The sequence below is a fragment of the Aegilops tauschii genome, chromosome 1 (genome assembly GCF_002575655.3).
Source record: "Aegilops tauschii subsp. strangulata cultivar AL8/78 chromosome 1, Aet v6.0, whole genome shotgun sequence".
NCBI lineage: Eukaryota > Viridiplantae > Streptophyta > Magnoliopsida > Poales > Poaceae > Aegilops > Aegilops tauschii.
This window is the reverse complement of record NC_053035.3, coordinates 83793037-83810866: the sequence shown is the minus strand read 5'-3', so window position 1 is coordinate 83810866 and position 17830 is coordinate 83793037. Positions and strand designations below refer to the sequence as shown.

General features: G+C 48.6%; 1 protein-coding gene across 2 annotated transcripts; it reads left to right on the top strand.

Annotated features, from left to right (window-relative positions):
• Positions 1-4606: 4606 nt before the first annotated feature.
• LOC109756402 (pentatricopeptide repeat-containing protein At2g34400) lies at positions 4607-7778 on the top strand. 2 transcript variants are annotated; one of them, XR_002231238.4, is made up of 3 exons: positions 4607-5586; positions 5698-7260; positions 7337-7778. XR_002231238.4 is itself a non-coding variant. In XM_020315248.4 (2 exons), the coding sequence occupies exons 1-2, from the start codon at positions 4721-4723 to the stop codon at positions 6644-6646; spliced, it is 1815 nt and encodes a 604-aa protein (XP_020170837.1). In that variant the 5' UTR covers positions 4612-4720; the 3' UTR covers positions 6647-7778. The 2 variants fall into 2 exon arrangements, 1 of the variants encoding a protein (XP_020170837.1); XM_020315248.4 differs by having other exon boundaries at positions 4612-5586; positions 5698-7778.
• Positions 7779-17830: the final 10052 nt, after the last annotated feature.

Below are 17830 nucleotides of genomic sequence, written 5' to 3'. Positions count from 1 at the left end.
AAGTTGGTATTTGTATTTCCTTATATCATGATAAATTTTTATTATTCATGCTAGAATTTTATTAAACGGAAACTTAGTACTTGTGTGGATACATAGAAAAACAGAGTGTCCCTAGTATGCCTCTACTTGACTAGCTCGTTAATCAAAGATGGTTAAGTTTCCTAGCCATAGACATGTGTTGTCATTTGATGAACAGGATCACATCATTAGAGAATGATGTGATGGACAAGACCCATCTGTTAGCTTAGCACAATGATCGTTTAGTTTTTCTGCTATTGCTTTTTCCTGGCTTATACATGTTCCTCAGACTATGAGATTATGCAACTCCCGAATACCGGAGGAACACCTTGTGTGCTATCAAACGTCACAACGTAACTGGGTGATTATAAAGATGCTCTACAGGTGTCTCCGATGGTGTTTGTAGAGTTGGCATACATCAAGATTAGGATTTGTCACTCTGTGTATTGGAGAGGTATCTTTGGGCCCTCTCGGTAATGTACATCACTATGAGCCTTGCAAGCAATGTAACTAATGAGTTAGTCACGGGATGATGCATTACGGAACGAGTAAAGAGACTTGCTGGTAATGAGATTGAACTTTGTATGATGATACCAACGATCGAATCTCGGGCAAGTAACATACCGATGACAAAGGGAACAACGTATGTTGTTATGCGGTTCAACCGATAAAGATCTTCATAGAATATGTAGGAACCAATATGAGCATCCATGTTCCGCTATTGGTTATTGACCAAAGATGTGTCTCGGTCATGTCTACATAGTTCTCGAACCCGTAGGGTCCGCACGCTTAACGTTCGATGATGATTTGTATTATGAGTTATGTGATTTGATGACAAAAGATTGTTCGGAGTCCCGGATGAGGTCATGGACATGACGAGGAGTCTCGAAATGGTCGAGACATAGAGATTGATATATTGGACGATGTTATTTGGACACCGGATGAGTTCCGTGAGGTACCAGATAATTATCGGAGTGCCGAAGGGTTATCGGAACCCCCCGTGGGAACTAATGGGCCTTGATGGGTCTTAGTGGGAAGAGGAAGGGCCACAAGGGGCTGGCCGCGCCCCCCCCTTGGGCCCGAATTGGACTAGGGGAAGGGGGCGGCGCCCCCCTTTCCTTCCCTTCCCCCTCTTCCTTCCTTCTTCCCCCTCTTCCTTAGGTGGAATCCTACTAGGACTTGGAGTCCTAGTAGGACTCCCCTCTCCTGGAGTGCGCTAGGAGGGCCGGCCGGCCTCCCCTCCCCTCCTTTATATACGGGGGCAGGGGGGCACCCTAGAACACACAAGTTTCTCTTAACCGTGTGCGGTGCCCGCCTCCACAGTTACACACCTCGGTCATATCATCGTAGTGCTTAGGCGAAGCCCTCCACTGGTAACTTCATCATCACCGTCGCCACGCCGTCGTGCTGACGGAACTCTCCCTCGGCCTCAAGTGGATCAAGAGTTCGAGGGACGTCATCAAGCTAAACGTGTGCTGATCGCGAAGGTGCAGTACATTCGGTACTTGGGTCGGTTGGATTGCAAAGACGTTCAACTACATCAACCGTGTTACTAAACGCTTCCGCTTTCGGTCTATGAGGGTACGTGGACACACTCTCCCCGCTCGTTGCTATGCATCTCCTAGATGGATCTTGCGTGATCGTAGGTAAATTTTTTGAAATACTGCGTTCCCCAACACCTTCATGGGCCCTAGTGGAGAGAGGAGGCGGCGGCCAGGTGGTGGCGCCCCCCCCCCAAGCCCAAACCGAATTGGACTAGCGTTGGGGGGCCTTTCCTTCTCTTCTCCTCCTCCTTCCCTCCTTCTCCTAGTGGGAATAGGGGGGCGAATCCTACTTGGACCAGGAGTCCAAGTAGGACTCCCCCCATGGCACGCCCCCCCTTGGGCCAGCCACCTCTCCTCCCCCTTTATATACATGGGAGGGGGCACCCCAAAGGCACACCAAGTCTTTTCTTAGCCGTGTGCGGTGCCCCCCTCCACAGTTACACACCTCGGTCATATCATCGTAGTGCTTAGGCAAAGCCCTGCACCGGTAACTTCATCATCACCGTCGCCACGCCATCGTGCCGATGGAACTCTCCCTCGGCCTCAACTGGATCAAGAGTTCGAGGGACGTCATCGAGCTGAACGTGTGTTGAACGTGGAGGTGCCATACGTTCGGTGCTTGGATCGGTTGGATCGCGAAGATATTCGACTACATCAACCGCGTTACTAAACGCTTGCGCTTTCAGTCTACGAGGATACGTGGACACACTCTCCACGCTCGTTGCTATGCATCTCCTAGATAGATCTTGCGTGATCGTAGGTAAAAAAATTAATACCGCGTTCCCCAACAATGATGTAAATAATTGTTGAAAAACATAACCACCTGACAACATATGTGAAAATAGCACTATAATTTACAAACCGTATGCACGATAAGTTACATACAAAAATCACGGTATTTAGTTCAACCAAGAAGGTAAAAAATTGTTGAAAAACACATCCCCTAATAACTTCTACGATATATCTATCTGGCACACCATATCGTTTTGACAAAATTGCCGAACAACCTGCCTACCCTTTGATCCCGATTGCTAGATCCACGCGGAGTTCGCGGCCCTCCTCCATCCCCGCTCGATTCATGGGGGAAACCCAGTCGTGCTCTTTCTTCGTCCTCTTTTTCGACTTACTCCCCAACCCCAAACCAGCAGCTATCGCATATGCTGGCGACCTCACCGTCTTGCGCCGTCCTCCGCCGCTGCCCCTAGCATCTCCACATCCCCTTCCCTCACCCTATCACCCTATCCGAGGCCCAAAATCGAGCAGCCAGGTCAGCCGACGGTTAGATCCACCACGGCCTCCGCGGTATGTCCGGATCCGTACCCTCGTGACGCGACGGAGGTGCTCGAGGGTGGTCGCGGCCACATGCGCCGAGAATGGTCTGAGACGACGGAAGGTTGAGGATGGAAGTGCCCGAGAGCTCGCAAGCGGCCGTGGTGTGAATCATCGTGCCACGGTCTGGACGCAGTTGTTCAAGTACAATGATACCCAGATGGGGAAGTTGAGCATTGTTGCTCGAATGGCACCATCGTGCCCAAGTCTGGACGCGGCTCAAACAAATTCAGCGCTCCAAATGCAGGTGTTCAAGATGCCATTGGATACCAAACAAACAAAGTTATTTGAAAAACATACCCCTGTTAATTAACTTATGTAAAAACAGCATGGTAATATACGAATAACATGGACAATAACTTACATACAAACACCTAGTTAAATTTGACCAAGGGGGGAAAAGTTGTTGAAAAACATATCCCCGGTAACTTGTATGAAAATAGCACGCTAAAATGTGAACCGTATACCTAATAACTTACGTACAACCGCCACGGTAAGTTTGACCAAGGGAGAAAAGTTGTATGATAATAAACCAAATCCATACCTGATAACTTAAGTACAACCACTGCGGTAACATTTTTTACTTTGGGGGGGGGGGGGGGGGGGGTTGTTGAAAAATATACCGCGGTAACTTCTATGTAAATAGCATGGCAATATATGAAGCGCATACCTAAAAACTTAAGTACAAACACCACGGTAATATTTGACCAAGGGGAAAAGGTTATTCAGAAACATACCCCGATAACTTCTATGTAATTAGCATGATAAAAGATGAACCCCATACATGATAATTTACGTGCACACACTGTGGTGTTTTGCATCTAAAAAGAAGGGAAGGGACGCCCAGGTTTGTGAACTATGTGAACCGATGTGAAACATGTAGAAAAAAAATATGGAACTAGGGTGCATAGTCCTAATACCCGAACAAGTGAGGCTGCCGTTTTGAATTTTAAGTTACTGTCTTTTTAATTTCATCTTAGCAAGATACAATTAGTGTGTAAATTGTTTTTAGTTAGTAAAGCCGACTAGCCCAACTGGATGTTGTTGCTAAATTTAGTATGTGGGTTGTGTGTTCGATCCACCAACAATGCCTTCTTTTTACATATTTTTGTCCAGGGAAAAGAATATGGTGGACGCGGGATCGAAGGAGGGGGTTGTTCGGGACGACGCGGGATTGAATAGGAGGTCGCCATTTCTTTTTCCTATTTTTTTGCGGGGGGAGGGGGGGATAATCGGGAGGAGCCCAGAAAATCAGGAAGGAGGCGGACTGTTCGGGGCGACGTGGGATCACAGGGTGGTACTTTTGCAATCTGTCACACGATTGACATATATCGCAGTCCAAATGTTAAACATAAATCATACTCCCTCCATACCAAAATACTTGCAAGACATTTTTGCAGTTCAATTAGTAAGTATAAGTACGGTCGCAAGACCGAAACTCAAAGGAATTGACGGGGGCCTGCACAAGCGGTGGAGCATGTGTACAAGTTTATAGAGCCAACCAGACACAACAAACGGCATGCCAGAATATATTGTACCGGGAATATAGGAACATAAATGATGAATCTTTTGTATTCAGAACCAATGCATTACACGTGGAACCAGTTTTTCTTGATCTGAGCGGAACTTTTTTTCCTGATGTGTATATTGCTTGCAGGAAATCAGGTCGTCTATACTGTTGCTAGCAAGGCAGACAGTATTGCAAATACTTCACAGCATGTTGCAAAATCAAGGGCCGGCCTGAAGTGGGCCGTGCGTGTCTGGCCCGGAACAGCGGCGGCAGGAAGGAAGAAGTGCCGAAGGAGCACTGCCAAACGCCACCGGCGGCGATGCCCCGCGCGCCGCCCGTCTCCTCCGCCGTCTCCAAGCTCCACTCGCGATGCCACTCCCTCTCCACCATGAAGCAGCTGCACGCCCACCTCCTCCACCACCACCGCCCCTTCCCGTACAACCACTTCCTCTCCAAGCTCCTCTCTATCTCCTCCCCCTCCTCCGCCACCACCACCGCCGCCGCCGCCGACTACGCCCTCCTCCTGCTCGCCTCGCACCCGGCTCCCACCGCCTTCTCCTTCAACGTCGCCCTCCGCTTCTTCGCCGCCTCCCGCCCGCGCGTCTCCCTCCAGCTCTCCCTCCGCATGCTCCGCTCCGCGCTCCGCCCGGACGCCTACACGCTCCCTTTCCTCCTCCTCGCCGCGGCCCGGTGCCCCGCGCCTGCCTTCGCCGTCTCGGCGCACGCGCTCCTGCAGAAGCTCGGCCTACACAACCACGACCACACCGTCCACTCCCTCATCACCATGTACTCCAACCTCGGCCGCCCCCGCGCCGCCCGCAGGGTGTTCGACGGAATCCTCCGGCGGGACGTCGTCTCCTGGAACTCCATGATAAAGGCGTATCAGGCGGCGGGGATGAAGGACGACGCGGCGCGCATGTTCCGTGCGATGGTCGCCGAGGGCGCGGTGGCGCCCAACACGGTGACCGTGGCGGTCGTGCTTGCCGCGTGCAGGGACGCCGGGGACCTGGCGCTTGGCAGATGGTTGGAGGAGTGGGTGAGATCCACGGGGATGGAGGTGGGATCGCTAGTCGGCTCGGCTCTCGTTGGGATGTACGAGAAATGCGGAGAGATGGCGGAGGCGAGGAGAGTGTTCGACGCCATCGCTGACAAGGATAACGTCGCTTGGAATGCCTTGATCACTGGGCAAGTATTGATAGATCCACTTCGGTCCTCATTTTGAAATAATATTCTCTAATGAATGTAATCTTGTCTGGCCTGCCTGATCATTTGTCTATGGTGTGTATGATGACGCAGGTACGCACAGAATGGCATGTCAAAGGAAGCCATTTCCCTATTTCACAGCATGCGTCAAGCAGGGGCACGTCCAGATAAGATAACCTTGGTGGGGGTGCTCTCGGCCTGTGCTGCAGTTGGAGCTCTGGAGCTAGGCACCGAACTCGACAGCTATGCCTCACAAAGAGGCTTCTATAGCAATGTCTACGTTGGGACTGCTTTGGTGGATATGTACTCAAAGTGTGGAGATCTTACCAGAGCCATACAAGTGTTTGAGAAATTGCCATGCAAGAATGAAGCTTCATGGAACGCCTTGATTTGTGGTCTTGCTTTTAATGGGCGAGGCCATGAAGCTATTCGGCAGTTTGAACTGATGAGGAAGGAGGAAGGGCTCCGGCCGGACGATATCACTTTCATAGGAGTACTTTCTGCTTGTGTGCATGCAGGGTTGCTGAAAGATGGTCGGCGTTGGTTCAATTCCTTGACATCTGGGTTCCAAATCATTCCCAAGATCGAGCACTACTCCTGCATGGTTGATTTATTGGCACGTGCCGGACATTTAGAAGAAGCATGGGATTTCATTGAGAAGATCCCTGGTAAGGCGGATGCGGTGATGTTGGGGGCTTTGCTTGCCGCTTGTCGGAAATGCAAAAATGTTGAAGTCAGTGTCAAGGTCATCAACAGGATCATGCTGCTGGAGCCCTCAAACTCGTGGAACTACGTGGTTTCATCCAAGATATATGCAAGCTCAGATAGATTAGATGACTCTGCACGGATGAGAGGGCTGATGAGAGAGAGAGGTGTCAGCAAAATTCCAGGCTGCAGCTGGCTTGAAGTTAGCGGCAGAGTTCTTGAATTCTATGCAGGGGATGAACCACAGCATGGTGCGGAGGATATGTATCAACTCCTCGACATGCTTGTTGATGAGATGAGACTGGAGGGATATGTTCCAAATCTTGATCTGGTTTAACACACAACTAGATGCAGATCAACCTCAGTATCGCAGTCTTACTAAAATTTGTTTTCTGGATTGGTACATGTCAAGGAGGCTGTCATGCGTGAAAGAAAGGAGGCGACTCTTGTTTTTTTCTCAGAGGAGCAGAAACATCTGCTGAAATGCTGAATATAAATGTTGGATTCCCAAGATGGAACATTGCTTTGCATTCCTTCTATACGACTAGATACCAGGACTGAACCAGGTCTATTTTGAACCACCTATCAACAGAGATCTTTGAATTATGGCAGCAGCATGCTTAGTCATGTGCAAAAAGTTTTGGCTGCTTGAGCTATGTCTATGAAAATACCTGATTCAGTTGTTGCTACCGCTGAAACTTCCAACAGGCCATTTCAATTCACCAATGGAGTCGATTGGTTTTGCGAGCTGTCAGAACATGCTAAATAACCGCAAATATGGAAAACCATACTCAGGACTCTAGTCTAAAAGAAAAATGATTTGGCACGGGCCTATTGTTGGAGTTATTGGAAAAATGGCATTCCAGGTGGAGTGTAGATGGTGGTATCCAGAGGAGCTACGTTTGCTCCAAGTCAGCATTCATGTAGATTTTGTTTTGGTAGATTCTTCAGGTAAGAATGGCCCTACTGGGTTTTTCCCCCTGGTTGTCTGTGTAGATTGTAAGCTTATCTTTTAAAGTTGTTGCAGAGGTCAGGAGCTGGGATATTCTTACTGCCAGAATCATCTTGAATACGTGACTGATCAATCAATTCTTGGAACAATGGATCAATACAGAACTCTTTCAGTGAAATACTTATAGGCTCTAGGATCCTACACTATATGTCCGTTTCCCACTCTAACAATCCTATATAAGTACTCTGTACTGCAAAACAGACCAAACCATCTACCACTTAACTTATGTATCCTACACTATTTTGCTCGTTTCCAACCTCCCGGTTCACAATCTTCGAATTGCTGTTTCAGAGAAGACTTGTGCAATGTGCAGTCTTCAGCACCGTGCGACATCAGCATCTTCTGTTCGCGCTATAGCTGGGTGTGGTATAGTGTCTATGGTTTGGTTGTAAATACTGCATTATGGCTGTTTGCCTTATTCCTGCTTTTAATACAAAGGTTATATCCTGTTTTAATATCGGATGGGTTTATGTCAATTGCGTGTTTTTCACTGAACAGATTGTACGCGCAATCTATATACTGCCATTTATGTCCGTTTCCCACTCAAGGACCAGAATGTGCTCATGATTCTTTTCCCTTGGACAATCCGGTATATGCTCATCAGCTCATGTCGGTATCTGGACTTTTCTTGTATCAATGGTAGTCGGATCGTTGCTCACGTGGATTATGCGACACCTTCTTTAACAACATAAACTCTTGTGAGTTTGATGGATGAAAACAGCGTTGATCGATGTTAAAAAAAAGCTTAAAAAACAAGCCAGCGTCTTAGGAGATGGAGCAAGTCTATTTTCTCTAACCACAAAGTCCAGCTCCACGTGGCCCTTGAGATCATTCTCCGTCTGGATGTTGCACAAGAACAAACGTTGCTTAGCAGCGGTGAGTGGAATCTCTGTAAAGAGCTGAAGAGGAAAGTTGTGGCTCCGGCGGTTCTCAAGCGGGCGAGAAAGAGGCAAAGTTCGCGAATTACGTTGCTCAAAGAAGGGGATGCCAACACGCGTTCTCTTCCACATCCGTATGAACCATCGCCGTAGGAAAAACTTCATTCACCGCCTTAAACACAATAACGGCTGGGTCATGAATCATGATCAAAAGAAGGGCATCATCCAGAGCCACTTTACCAAAGCCATGGAGAAGAGTGCCCCGCGCTCCAAGGACTTCAACTGGAATTGTATCCCGCCATCGACTTATGATCTCTCGGACCTAGGTGCCGTGTTCACCGAGGACGAGGTCCGTGCAGCCATTAACGAACTCCCAGGCGATAAAGCTTCGGGCCCCGACGGTTTCACCGGGATTTTTTTCGAGTGCTGGGACATCATAAAACCGGAAGTTATGCAAGTGATCAACAATTTTTCCAACCTGCATACCACAAACCTACATTGGCTCAACTCGGCCAACATAGCCCTCATCCGGAAAAAAGATGGCGCAAAGGACATATCCAACTTTAGACCCATCAGTCTCATTCATGCGACTGCCAAGATCATTGCTAAGATGATGGCCACTCGACTTGCCCCTCACATTGAAGACGAGTAATGCTAGAGAATGATGCACCTTGGGTGCTCTCCTTCTATTCAGGTGTATATGTAGTATATGTACAACACGGCACAATGGCGCAGGAGGGAGAGAGAGAAGCCTGTGGTGTGCGCAGGGAGTGGGAGATCGTGTGTGAGTACGTGGGTGACCACGTACGTGCATGGGAAAAGCATGCAACTGCTAACACCCCGCCGCAGCTGGAGCATCCGGTGGCCGGATGCACAAGCTGGACCGAAAGTCTTGGAATGCCGGCGAGGGGAGCCCTTTCGTCAAGACATCGGCGAACTGTTGCTTGGTGGGGACATGCACGACACGGAACTCACCAAGTGCCACCTTCTCTCGGACGAAGTGAATGTCCAGCTCTATATGCTTGGTCCGCCGGTGATGAACTGGGTTCGCCGCCATGTACACCGAGGAGATGTTGTCGCCGAAGACGACCGTGGCCTTCGGTAGGGGTACGCGGAGTTCGCCAAGGAGTTGGCGCAGCCAGCAACACTCGGCAACCGTGTTGGCGACGGCACGGTACTCAGCCTCCGCGCTCGAGCTCGAGTCTGTGGCCTGGCGCTTGCTCGACCAGTACACGAGGGAGTCGTCGAGGAAGGCGACATAGCCGGATGTCGAACGACGTGTGTCGGGGTAGCCGGCCCAGTCGGCGTCCGTACGCGACCAGGTCGAGGGAGGCAGAGCGATGAAGATGAAGCCTGTGGCTCACCGTGCCCCGTGGGTAGCGCAAGATGCGCTTGACTAGGGCAAGATGGACTGTACACGGTGTTGGGGAACGTAGCATGCAATTTCAAAAAAATTCCTACGATCACGCAAGATCTATCTAGGAGATGCATAGCAACGAGAGGGGGAGAGTGTGTCCACGTACCCTCGTAGACCGAAAGCAGAAGCGTTAGGTTAATGCGGTTGATGTAGTCGAACGTCTTCACGATCCAACCGATCCAAGTACCGAACGTACGGCGCCTCTGTGTTCAGCACACGTTCAGCTCGATGACGTCCCTCGAACTCTTGATCCAGTAGAGGGTCGAGGGAGAGTTCCGTCAGCACGACGTCGTGGTGATGGTGATGGTGATGTGATCCGCGCAGGGCTTTGCCTAAGCACTACGACACTATGACCGGAGGAGTAAACTGTGGAGGGGGGCACCGCACACGGCTAAGAGAACTATTGGTGTGCCCCCCGCCCCCGTATATAGAGGAGGGGAGGAGGAGGTGGCCGGCCCTAGGGGTGGCGCGCCATGGGGGGGAGTCCTACTAGGACTCCACTCCTAGGAGGATTCGCCCCCCTTCCTTCCAACGGAGAGGGGAACGGGGAAAGAGGGGAGAGGGAGAAGGAAAGGGGGGGCGCCCCCACCCCTTGTCCAATTCGGATTGGGCAGGGGGGAGGCGCGCGCCACCTCCTGTGGCCTACCTCCCTCTCTCCACTATGTCCCATGAGGCCCATTAACTTTCCCGGGGGGTTCCGGTAACCTCTCGGTACTCTGAGAAATCCCTGAACCTCTTCGGAACCATTCCGGTGTCCGTATATAACCTTCCAATATACCAATCTTTACCTCTCGACCATTTCAAGACTCCTCGTCATGTCCGTGATCTCATCCGGGACTCCGAACAAACTTCGGTCACCAAAACACACAACTCATAATACAAATCGTCATCAAAAGTTAAGCGTGCGGACCCTACGGGTTCGAGAACTATGTAGACATGACCGAGACACATCTCCGGTCAATAACCAATACGGAACCTGGATGCTCATATTGGTTCCTACATATTCTACGAAGATCTTTATCGGTCAAACCGCATAATGATATACGTCATTCCCTTTGTCATCGGTATGTTACTTGCCCGAGATTCGATCGTCGGTATCCTCATACCTAGTTCAATCTCGTTACCGGCAAGTCTTTTTACTCGTTCTGTAATGCATCATCTCGTAACTAACTCATTAGTCATATTGCTTGCAAGGCTTATAGTGATGTGCATTACCGAGAGGGCCCAGAGATACCTCTCCGATACTCGGAGTGACAAATCCTAATCTTGATCTATGCCAACCCAACAAACACCTTCGGAGACACCTGTAGAGCATCTTTATAATCACCCAGTTATGTTGTGACGTTTGATAGCACACAAGGTGTTCCTCCGGTATTCGGGAGTTGCATAATCTCATAGTCAGAGGAATATGTATAAGTCATGAAGAAAGCAATAGCAATAAAACTTAATGATCATTATCCTAAGGTAACGGATGGGTCTTGTCCATCACATCATTCTCTAATGATGTGATCCCATTCATCAAATGACAACACATGTCTATGGTCAGGAAACTTAACCATCTTTGATTAACGAGCTAGTCTAGTAGAGGCATATTGATGTCTACTACGTAAATTTATTCTTGTAGACTCGTGTTGGGCCTCCAAGCGCAGAGTTTTGTAGGACAGTAGCAATTTTCCCTCAAGTGGATGACCTAAGGTTTATCAATCCGTGAGAGGTGTAGGATGAAGATGGTCTCTCTCAAGCAACCCTGCAACCAAATAAAAAAATGTCTCTTGTGTCCCCAACACACCAAATACAATGGTAAATTATATAGGTGCACTAGTTCGGCGAAGAGATGGTAATAAAAGTGTAGTAATGATAGTAGATATCGATTTTTGTGATAGGGACAATAAAAAGCAGCAAGGTAGCAATTGATAAAACGGAGCACAAACGGTATTGCAATGCTTGAAAATGAGGCCTAGGGTCCGTACTTTCGCTAGTGCAATCTCCCAACAATGCTAATATAATTGGATCACATAACCATCCCTCAACGTGCAACGAAGAATCACTCCAAAGTTCTTATCTAGCGGAGAACATAAGAAGAAATTGTTTGTAGGGTACGAAACCACCTCAAAGCTATTCTTTCCGTTTGATCTATCCTAGAGTTCGTACTAAAATAACACAAGCTATTCTTTCCGATCGATCTAATCAAGAGTTTGTACTAAAATAACACCAAATAATTTCAGATTCAATATACTCAATCCAACACAAAGAACTTCAAGGAGTGCCCCAAGATTTCTACCGAAGAAACAAAGACAAGAACGTGCATCAACCCCTATGCATAGATTACCAAAAAAGGCTTTCGCACCGCTTTATAAATAAAGCAAATCGCGAAGAGCACACATACACGGACTAGTCCAGAACACACACACCCAAGTCACACAACAAGAAGTACAGAGGTTCTGCTGAGGGCACAGCTCAACAAGCCCAACAAAAAAAGGCGCGGCCGAGGCCGGAACATGCCGGGCGTCTAATCTGGCTCCGGGGGAGGCGGAGGGGGCGGCAGCGACAGACAAATGGCCATCAAGCAAAGGTCGATGATGAAGGCGGAGATGCCATCTCGATTCTCAGGGCGGCTAAGCGGCCGCCAAAGCTGCAAGTAACCAGACAGTTTCGAAGAGCGCGTCAGTAGCCCGTCAAAGAGGAATGCGCTGAATCACAAGCTTATTGCGAATCGTCCAGAGGGTCCAAGCGAGCACTCCAATCTCAAGCCACCTAATGTGGCGAGAGGGCAGAGGGGAGTTCTAGAGTTCGGCGAAGAGGTCGGGGAAGTTGGTGTGGCACCAATTACCTCCCACAACCTCTCTAAAGCAGGTCCACATGAATTGAGCAGAGACACAAGAGAAGAAGATGTGATTCGAATCTTCAATGGTACCACACAGCGGGCAGAGGCCGGACCCTGGGCCATTGCGTTTGCGGACCTCCACCCCAGACGGCCCTATGCATAGATTACCCCAATGTCACCTCGGGAATCCGCGAGTTGAGTGCCAGAACATATATCAAGTGGATCCATACGGTACCCATTGTCACCACGAGTATTCAATCAGAACAAGATAGAGAGGGAAAACACCATATGATCCGACTATGTTAACAAAGCCCGCGATACATCAAGATCGTGACATCACAAGAACACGAGAGAGAGAGAGAGAGATTAAACACATAGCTACTGGTACAAACCCTCAGCCCCGAGGGTGGACTACTCCCTCCTGATCGTGGTGGCCGCTGGGATGATGAAGATGGCCACCGGAGATGATTCCCCCCTCCGGCAGGGTGCCGGAATGGGTCTAGATTGGTTTTCGGTGGTTACAGAGCCTTGCGGCAGCGGAACTTCTGATCTAGGTTAACCCCGAAGGGTTTCGGAATATTTCGGAATTTATAGTGCAAAGAAGGGGTGCGGGAGGCCACCGAGGTGGGCACAACCCACCTTGCCCCCCTCGGGGCACCCCCCAGGTGCTTCTTTGGCCTATCAGGAGTCTTCTGGCCCATAAAAATCTCCGTGGAGTTTCATGGTGTTTGGACTCCGTTTGATATTGATTTTACGCGGTGTAAAAGACAAGCAAAAAACAGCAACTGGCACTGGGCACTGGGTCAATAGGTAAGTCCCAAAAAATGATATAAAGTTGCTATAAAATGATTGTAAAACATCCAAGAATGATAAAATAATAGCATGAATACTTCACAAATTATAGATACATTGGAGACGTATCAGCATCCCCAAGCTTAATTCCTGCTCGTCCTCGAGTAGGTAAATGATAAAAGAAATAATTTATGAAGTGTGAATGCTGGCAAAGTGCATAAGTTTGATCAATGACAGTTTCAATCACTTTTCCTAGCATCATAACATCAATTCTTTCTCATAAAATTTCTCATGTTGTAGTGGCAACCAATTCACATGTTAAGGTTTAAACAATGAACTCTCTTGAAACCCAACAACCTATGTTCTTAGTCACTAAGCAATTGCAATTCAACATATTCAACAGAGTTTAAGTAAGAGCTCCACATACTCAACCATCTTATAGTCTTCTATGATAGCTAACACTCACCGCATACACATGAGAAAAACGTTTCAACCGGACACATAGAAAGATAGGGGCTTATTGTTTTGCCTCCCAACGTATTCACCTCAAGGGTGATGTCAACAATAATAACTCATGCTACCCATATTCAACCGGAGATATGTGCCTAGATCTTTCCTCACCACATGATGCTTGGCAAAAGAGAAACATAAAAAGGGAATAGAGAGAATAAGTTTGACTCTTTGCATGAAAGTAAATACATAAAAGTAAAAGATAGGCCCTTCGCAGAGGGAAGTAGGGATTTGTAGAGGTGCCAGAGCTCAAAGCGAAAATTGAGAGATAAAAACATTTTGAGAGGTATACTTTTCCCACCAACGAAAACAACTTAGAGCTCCCAACACTTTCCATGCTAGATATATCATAGGAGGTTCCCAAACAGAAAATAAAGTTTATTCCTTTTTCCACCATAATTTCACTTTCCATGGCTAGCCGTATCCACGGGTGCCCTCCATACCAACACTTTCCAAGGAATTTATTATTTGACAACATAAAGCAAATTCATTTTTCATTTCGGGACTGGGCATCCCTAAAACCTTTGCCTTACTCTCGTGCAATGACAAGTGAATAAACACTCATCGTGAGAATAACACATCTAGCATGGAAAATATTGGCCATCCCCCACCGCCTCGCGAGCGATGCGAGCACACAAAAGAGAAATTTATTTTTGAAAATTAGAGATGGCACATACAAATTTGCTTAGAACGGCATGAAATACCGCATATAGGTAGGTATGGTGGACTCTTGAAAATAATATTTGGGTTTAAGGGTTTTTGGATGCACAAGTAGTATCTCTACTTGGTGCGGAATTTTTGGCTAGCAAGATGGGGGGCAAGCACCACATGTTAAAGGATGAAAGAACATGCGGTGCCCCCATGTTTGGTTTTGGTAATTGATGACAATATTTATGGACTAATGGTTGCCTTGAGTTATATTTGAAGGTTTTGTCCATAGGCTTTTCTTGGAGTACATGTGTTGGTTTCAAGGAGAGTTTGTGTCGACCAAGGTGCTATTCGAGGAATTATCCAAAGATTGGTCATGTGAGTGTTGAGCTTATTGCAAGCATGTCTTGGAGAAGAAGATTGTGTGACCATTCATGTATATCTTCAAGACATCATCCAAATGAAGAGAGTTGGAAAGATTCAAGGTTAATCAAGACTAAGTCAAGAGTGAATCAACTTGATCAACTCACAAAGCGTAGAAGATGTACCGAGAGGGATCAAGCGATCCCATGGTATGGTAAGCATTGTCAATTACGCTTTGTGTACTAACCCATGATCTTCGTGAGAGTTCTTTGTGGGGTTAGGTTGCGGTGTGCGTGTTCAAGTGAAGCATCATGAAGATATCAAATGCTTGAAGCCTGCCATCCATTGTGGTGACAATGGACTTGTGAAGATGTGCGGAAGAGTGGCTCACCCATAGTGGAGTATGGGGGAGCAATCAACTAGTCTTCATCGAGCCAACGCAACCAAGAAAGGTGGTCCAACTTGAGGGAGTCAAGATCGTCATCATCTAGCTCAAGTGGACCATGTGCAAGGCAAAGGTTTGCCCTTGATAGGTTTTCTATTTTACCGGTCTCATGATGGTAGTTGGGAGACCGGGTTATAGGATCGATTGCCGTACTATCAAGGGGGGCTCTCAATGAGTAGCTTGATCGTATCGTTCGTAGAGAGCTCAAACCATTGCATCCTTGCATCATCTTTTTTGGTTCTTGTTTGGTTCTTCTCCTTGTGAGATTTGGAGCTTATGGTCATTTTCATGACAAGCTCGAGTTCATCGAAAACGGAGTTCACATGCATCTTCTATGATGTTTTCGATGTTGGAGGTTATGCCGGTTCTTCTCGGTTGGAGGTTTCACTCCTCTATTTGTTAGGCATACCTCCCCTGCCTCTTCTTACTATAAATAGTCACTGTTTTGGTGCTACTCGTCGTCTTGTATCCAACAAGCTTGAGTTTGCTCAATTCGGAGCTCATTTGCAGAAGTTTTCGCAGTTCTAGTTTTCCTCAGAGTTTACTTGTTTTCATGGAAGTGGCATAAGGATGGCGCCTGTGGTAGTACCGCTGGGCCAGAGCGGCAGTACCATGTATCGCCACAAGCGGTAGTACCGCTGCCCCACAGGGGTAGTACCGCCCATGGCCATAAGCGGTAGTACGGCTCCGGTTCCGCGCTGGTACCGCCTCGACTCGAGACGTGGTTTTCTCGTGTCAGGTTCAGCGGCAGTAGTAGCGGCAGTAGGAGCGGTAGTACCGCTCGTGTGCGGTAGTACCGCGGCTACCACCGCCCCTAGTGCCACTCAATGGCCCTCCTCCCTGTGCTCGTGGTGGGCGCTGTGCGCGGTCCCAGCGGTAGTACCGCTGGGCCAAGCGGCAGTACCGCTGCGGCCAACGGTAGTGCCGCTCATACGGCTCTGCCTCGCCCTCTATTTTGCTCCGCTCTCCGTGTTCTACCGCCCGGGCGGTAGTACCGCTCGTGCGCGGACTGAGCACATAACGGTAGGATTCGGGAGCTGTCGTGGAATTGTCACGGCAGATGTCCTCGAGCTAGGACTTAATCGTGGAGCCATCGCAGCTAGGAAGCTTAAAGGGGTTAAGCGGGACAAGGAATACGAGGGTTTATACTGGTTCGGCCCCTTACAGTGAAGGTAAAAGCCTACGTCCAGTTTGAGGTGGTATTGATTAGGGTTTCGATAACCAGGGGGCTAAACCGCTATGCCTGGCTTTCGATGAGATTGTTCTTGTCCCTAAACCGCTGCCGGGTCCTCCCTTTATATAGGGAGGCTGACGCCCAGCAGCTCTCAGAGTCCCGGCCGGCTCATAAGAGTGTCCGGCTCGGACTCTCAACTATTCTTGCCTTACACCACAAGTTCTACCATAATAATGATTGTAACTACGGGCTTTTAAGCCATATCCGGGTCTTAAGCCCATCTTCGGCCCACCGTCTTTAAGCTTGGCGTCGGGCTTCTGGCAATGACCATTAGAGTAACCCGGCCCCTCCTGGCGGGTGACTCTAAGGTCTATACCCTCAACATTAGGCCCCAGATTGATTTGAGCCGGCTCATGTCAATCTTCAATTCCTTCGGCAGAAAATCGTCGGCTTACAATTGCGTGAAGACCATAACCCGGCGTGACATCATCCTCTGGACTCCGGATAATCCGCCGTGACGTCATCTTCCATTAAGCCCATTTTTTACTCCGCCAGATCCGCAACGGATCTTTGCATTTACTGTCATCCCGAAAATCGAGGCGTTTCGTGAGGAGATAACCATGCCGTGGACTCCTTGATCCTCGCGCCCACTCATGAGCCCGCCCTTATAAATAGGCCGGCCCGACGGGCTTCTCTGCCACCCTTCTTCCTCCTCGCGCCACTGCTCCTCTACCCGAGCTCGAACTCTGCCGCCGTCGCCTCGCCCCCGGTCTTCGTCAACGTTGGCCGCTGCATCACCCTGACTCGGACCAGACAAACGGCGGAAACCTCTGCTCCTCTTCAGCATCAGTGAGTCCTTGCTACTCCATGGGGCAGATCCGCACTAGGGTTTCATCGTTATCCCTCTGTTCTTCGTAGTTCTTCGCGGGCCTCAGTAGATTTGATTTTTACTGCCTCCTTTTGATCTTAGACCTGCATAGAACTATTGCGGTGACTGTTTAGCACCCATTTTATATGCAAGCAGCTCTCTTTGTACTGCATAAGAACCTTGTTCGAGCCCAAGAACTCCCTCGCTTCTGTTTCTAGGTCTAGAAATTTTCCTTTTGCCCGACCATTTTGATCCGAAATAGTTACTGCAATGTGTGAAACCTGTTTTACCACACTTAGTAAAAAACTGCCATCATTGAGTCTCGGCGGTTTACATTTCCGGTTTAAAGAAACCACGCGCCGTAGAACCTTCCGGCTTAGCTGTGATAAGGCTTGTAGACAATCAAATTACTCTCAACCCCTCGGCGGCTTAAATAGCCCGATGCACTTAAGTGTATACCATTAGTCCCCTTCATAAGCCGCCACCTTGACATTGAACTGTAGATTTCTTCCGGCTCATAATTAACCCGGACGTTTTTCCTTTTATCATAGACTGCCGACTTTCACCATGCCTCCCAAAGCTCCCAAAGC

Coding starts and splice junctions, on each gene's coding strand:
- LOC109756402 (XM_020315248.4), top strand. CDS start 4,721: ATGCCCCGCGCGCCGCCCGTCTCCTCCGCCGTCTCCAAGCTCCACTCG. Junction 5,587..5,697: donor TGGAATGCCTTGATCACTGG/GCAAGTATTGAT, acceptor ATGATGACGCAG/GTACGCACAGAATGGCATGT.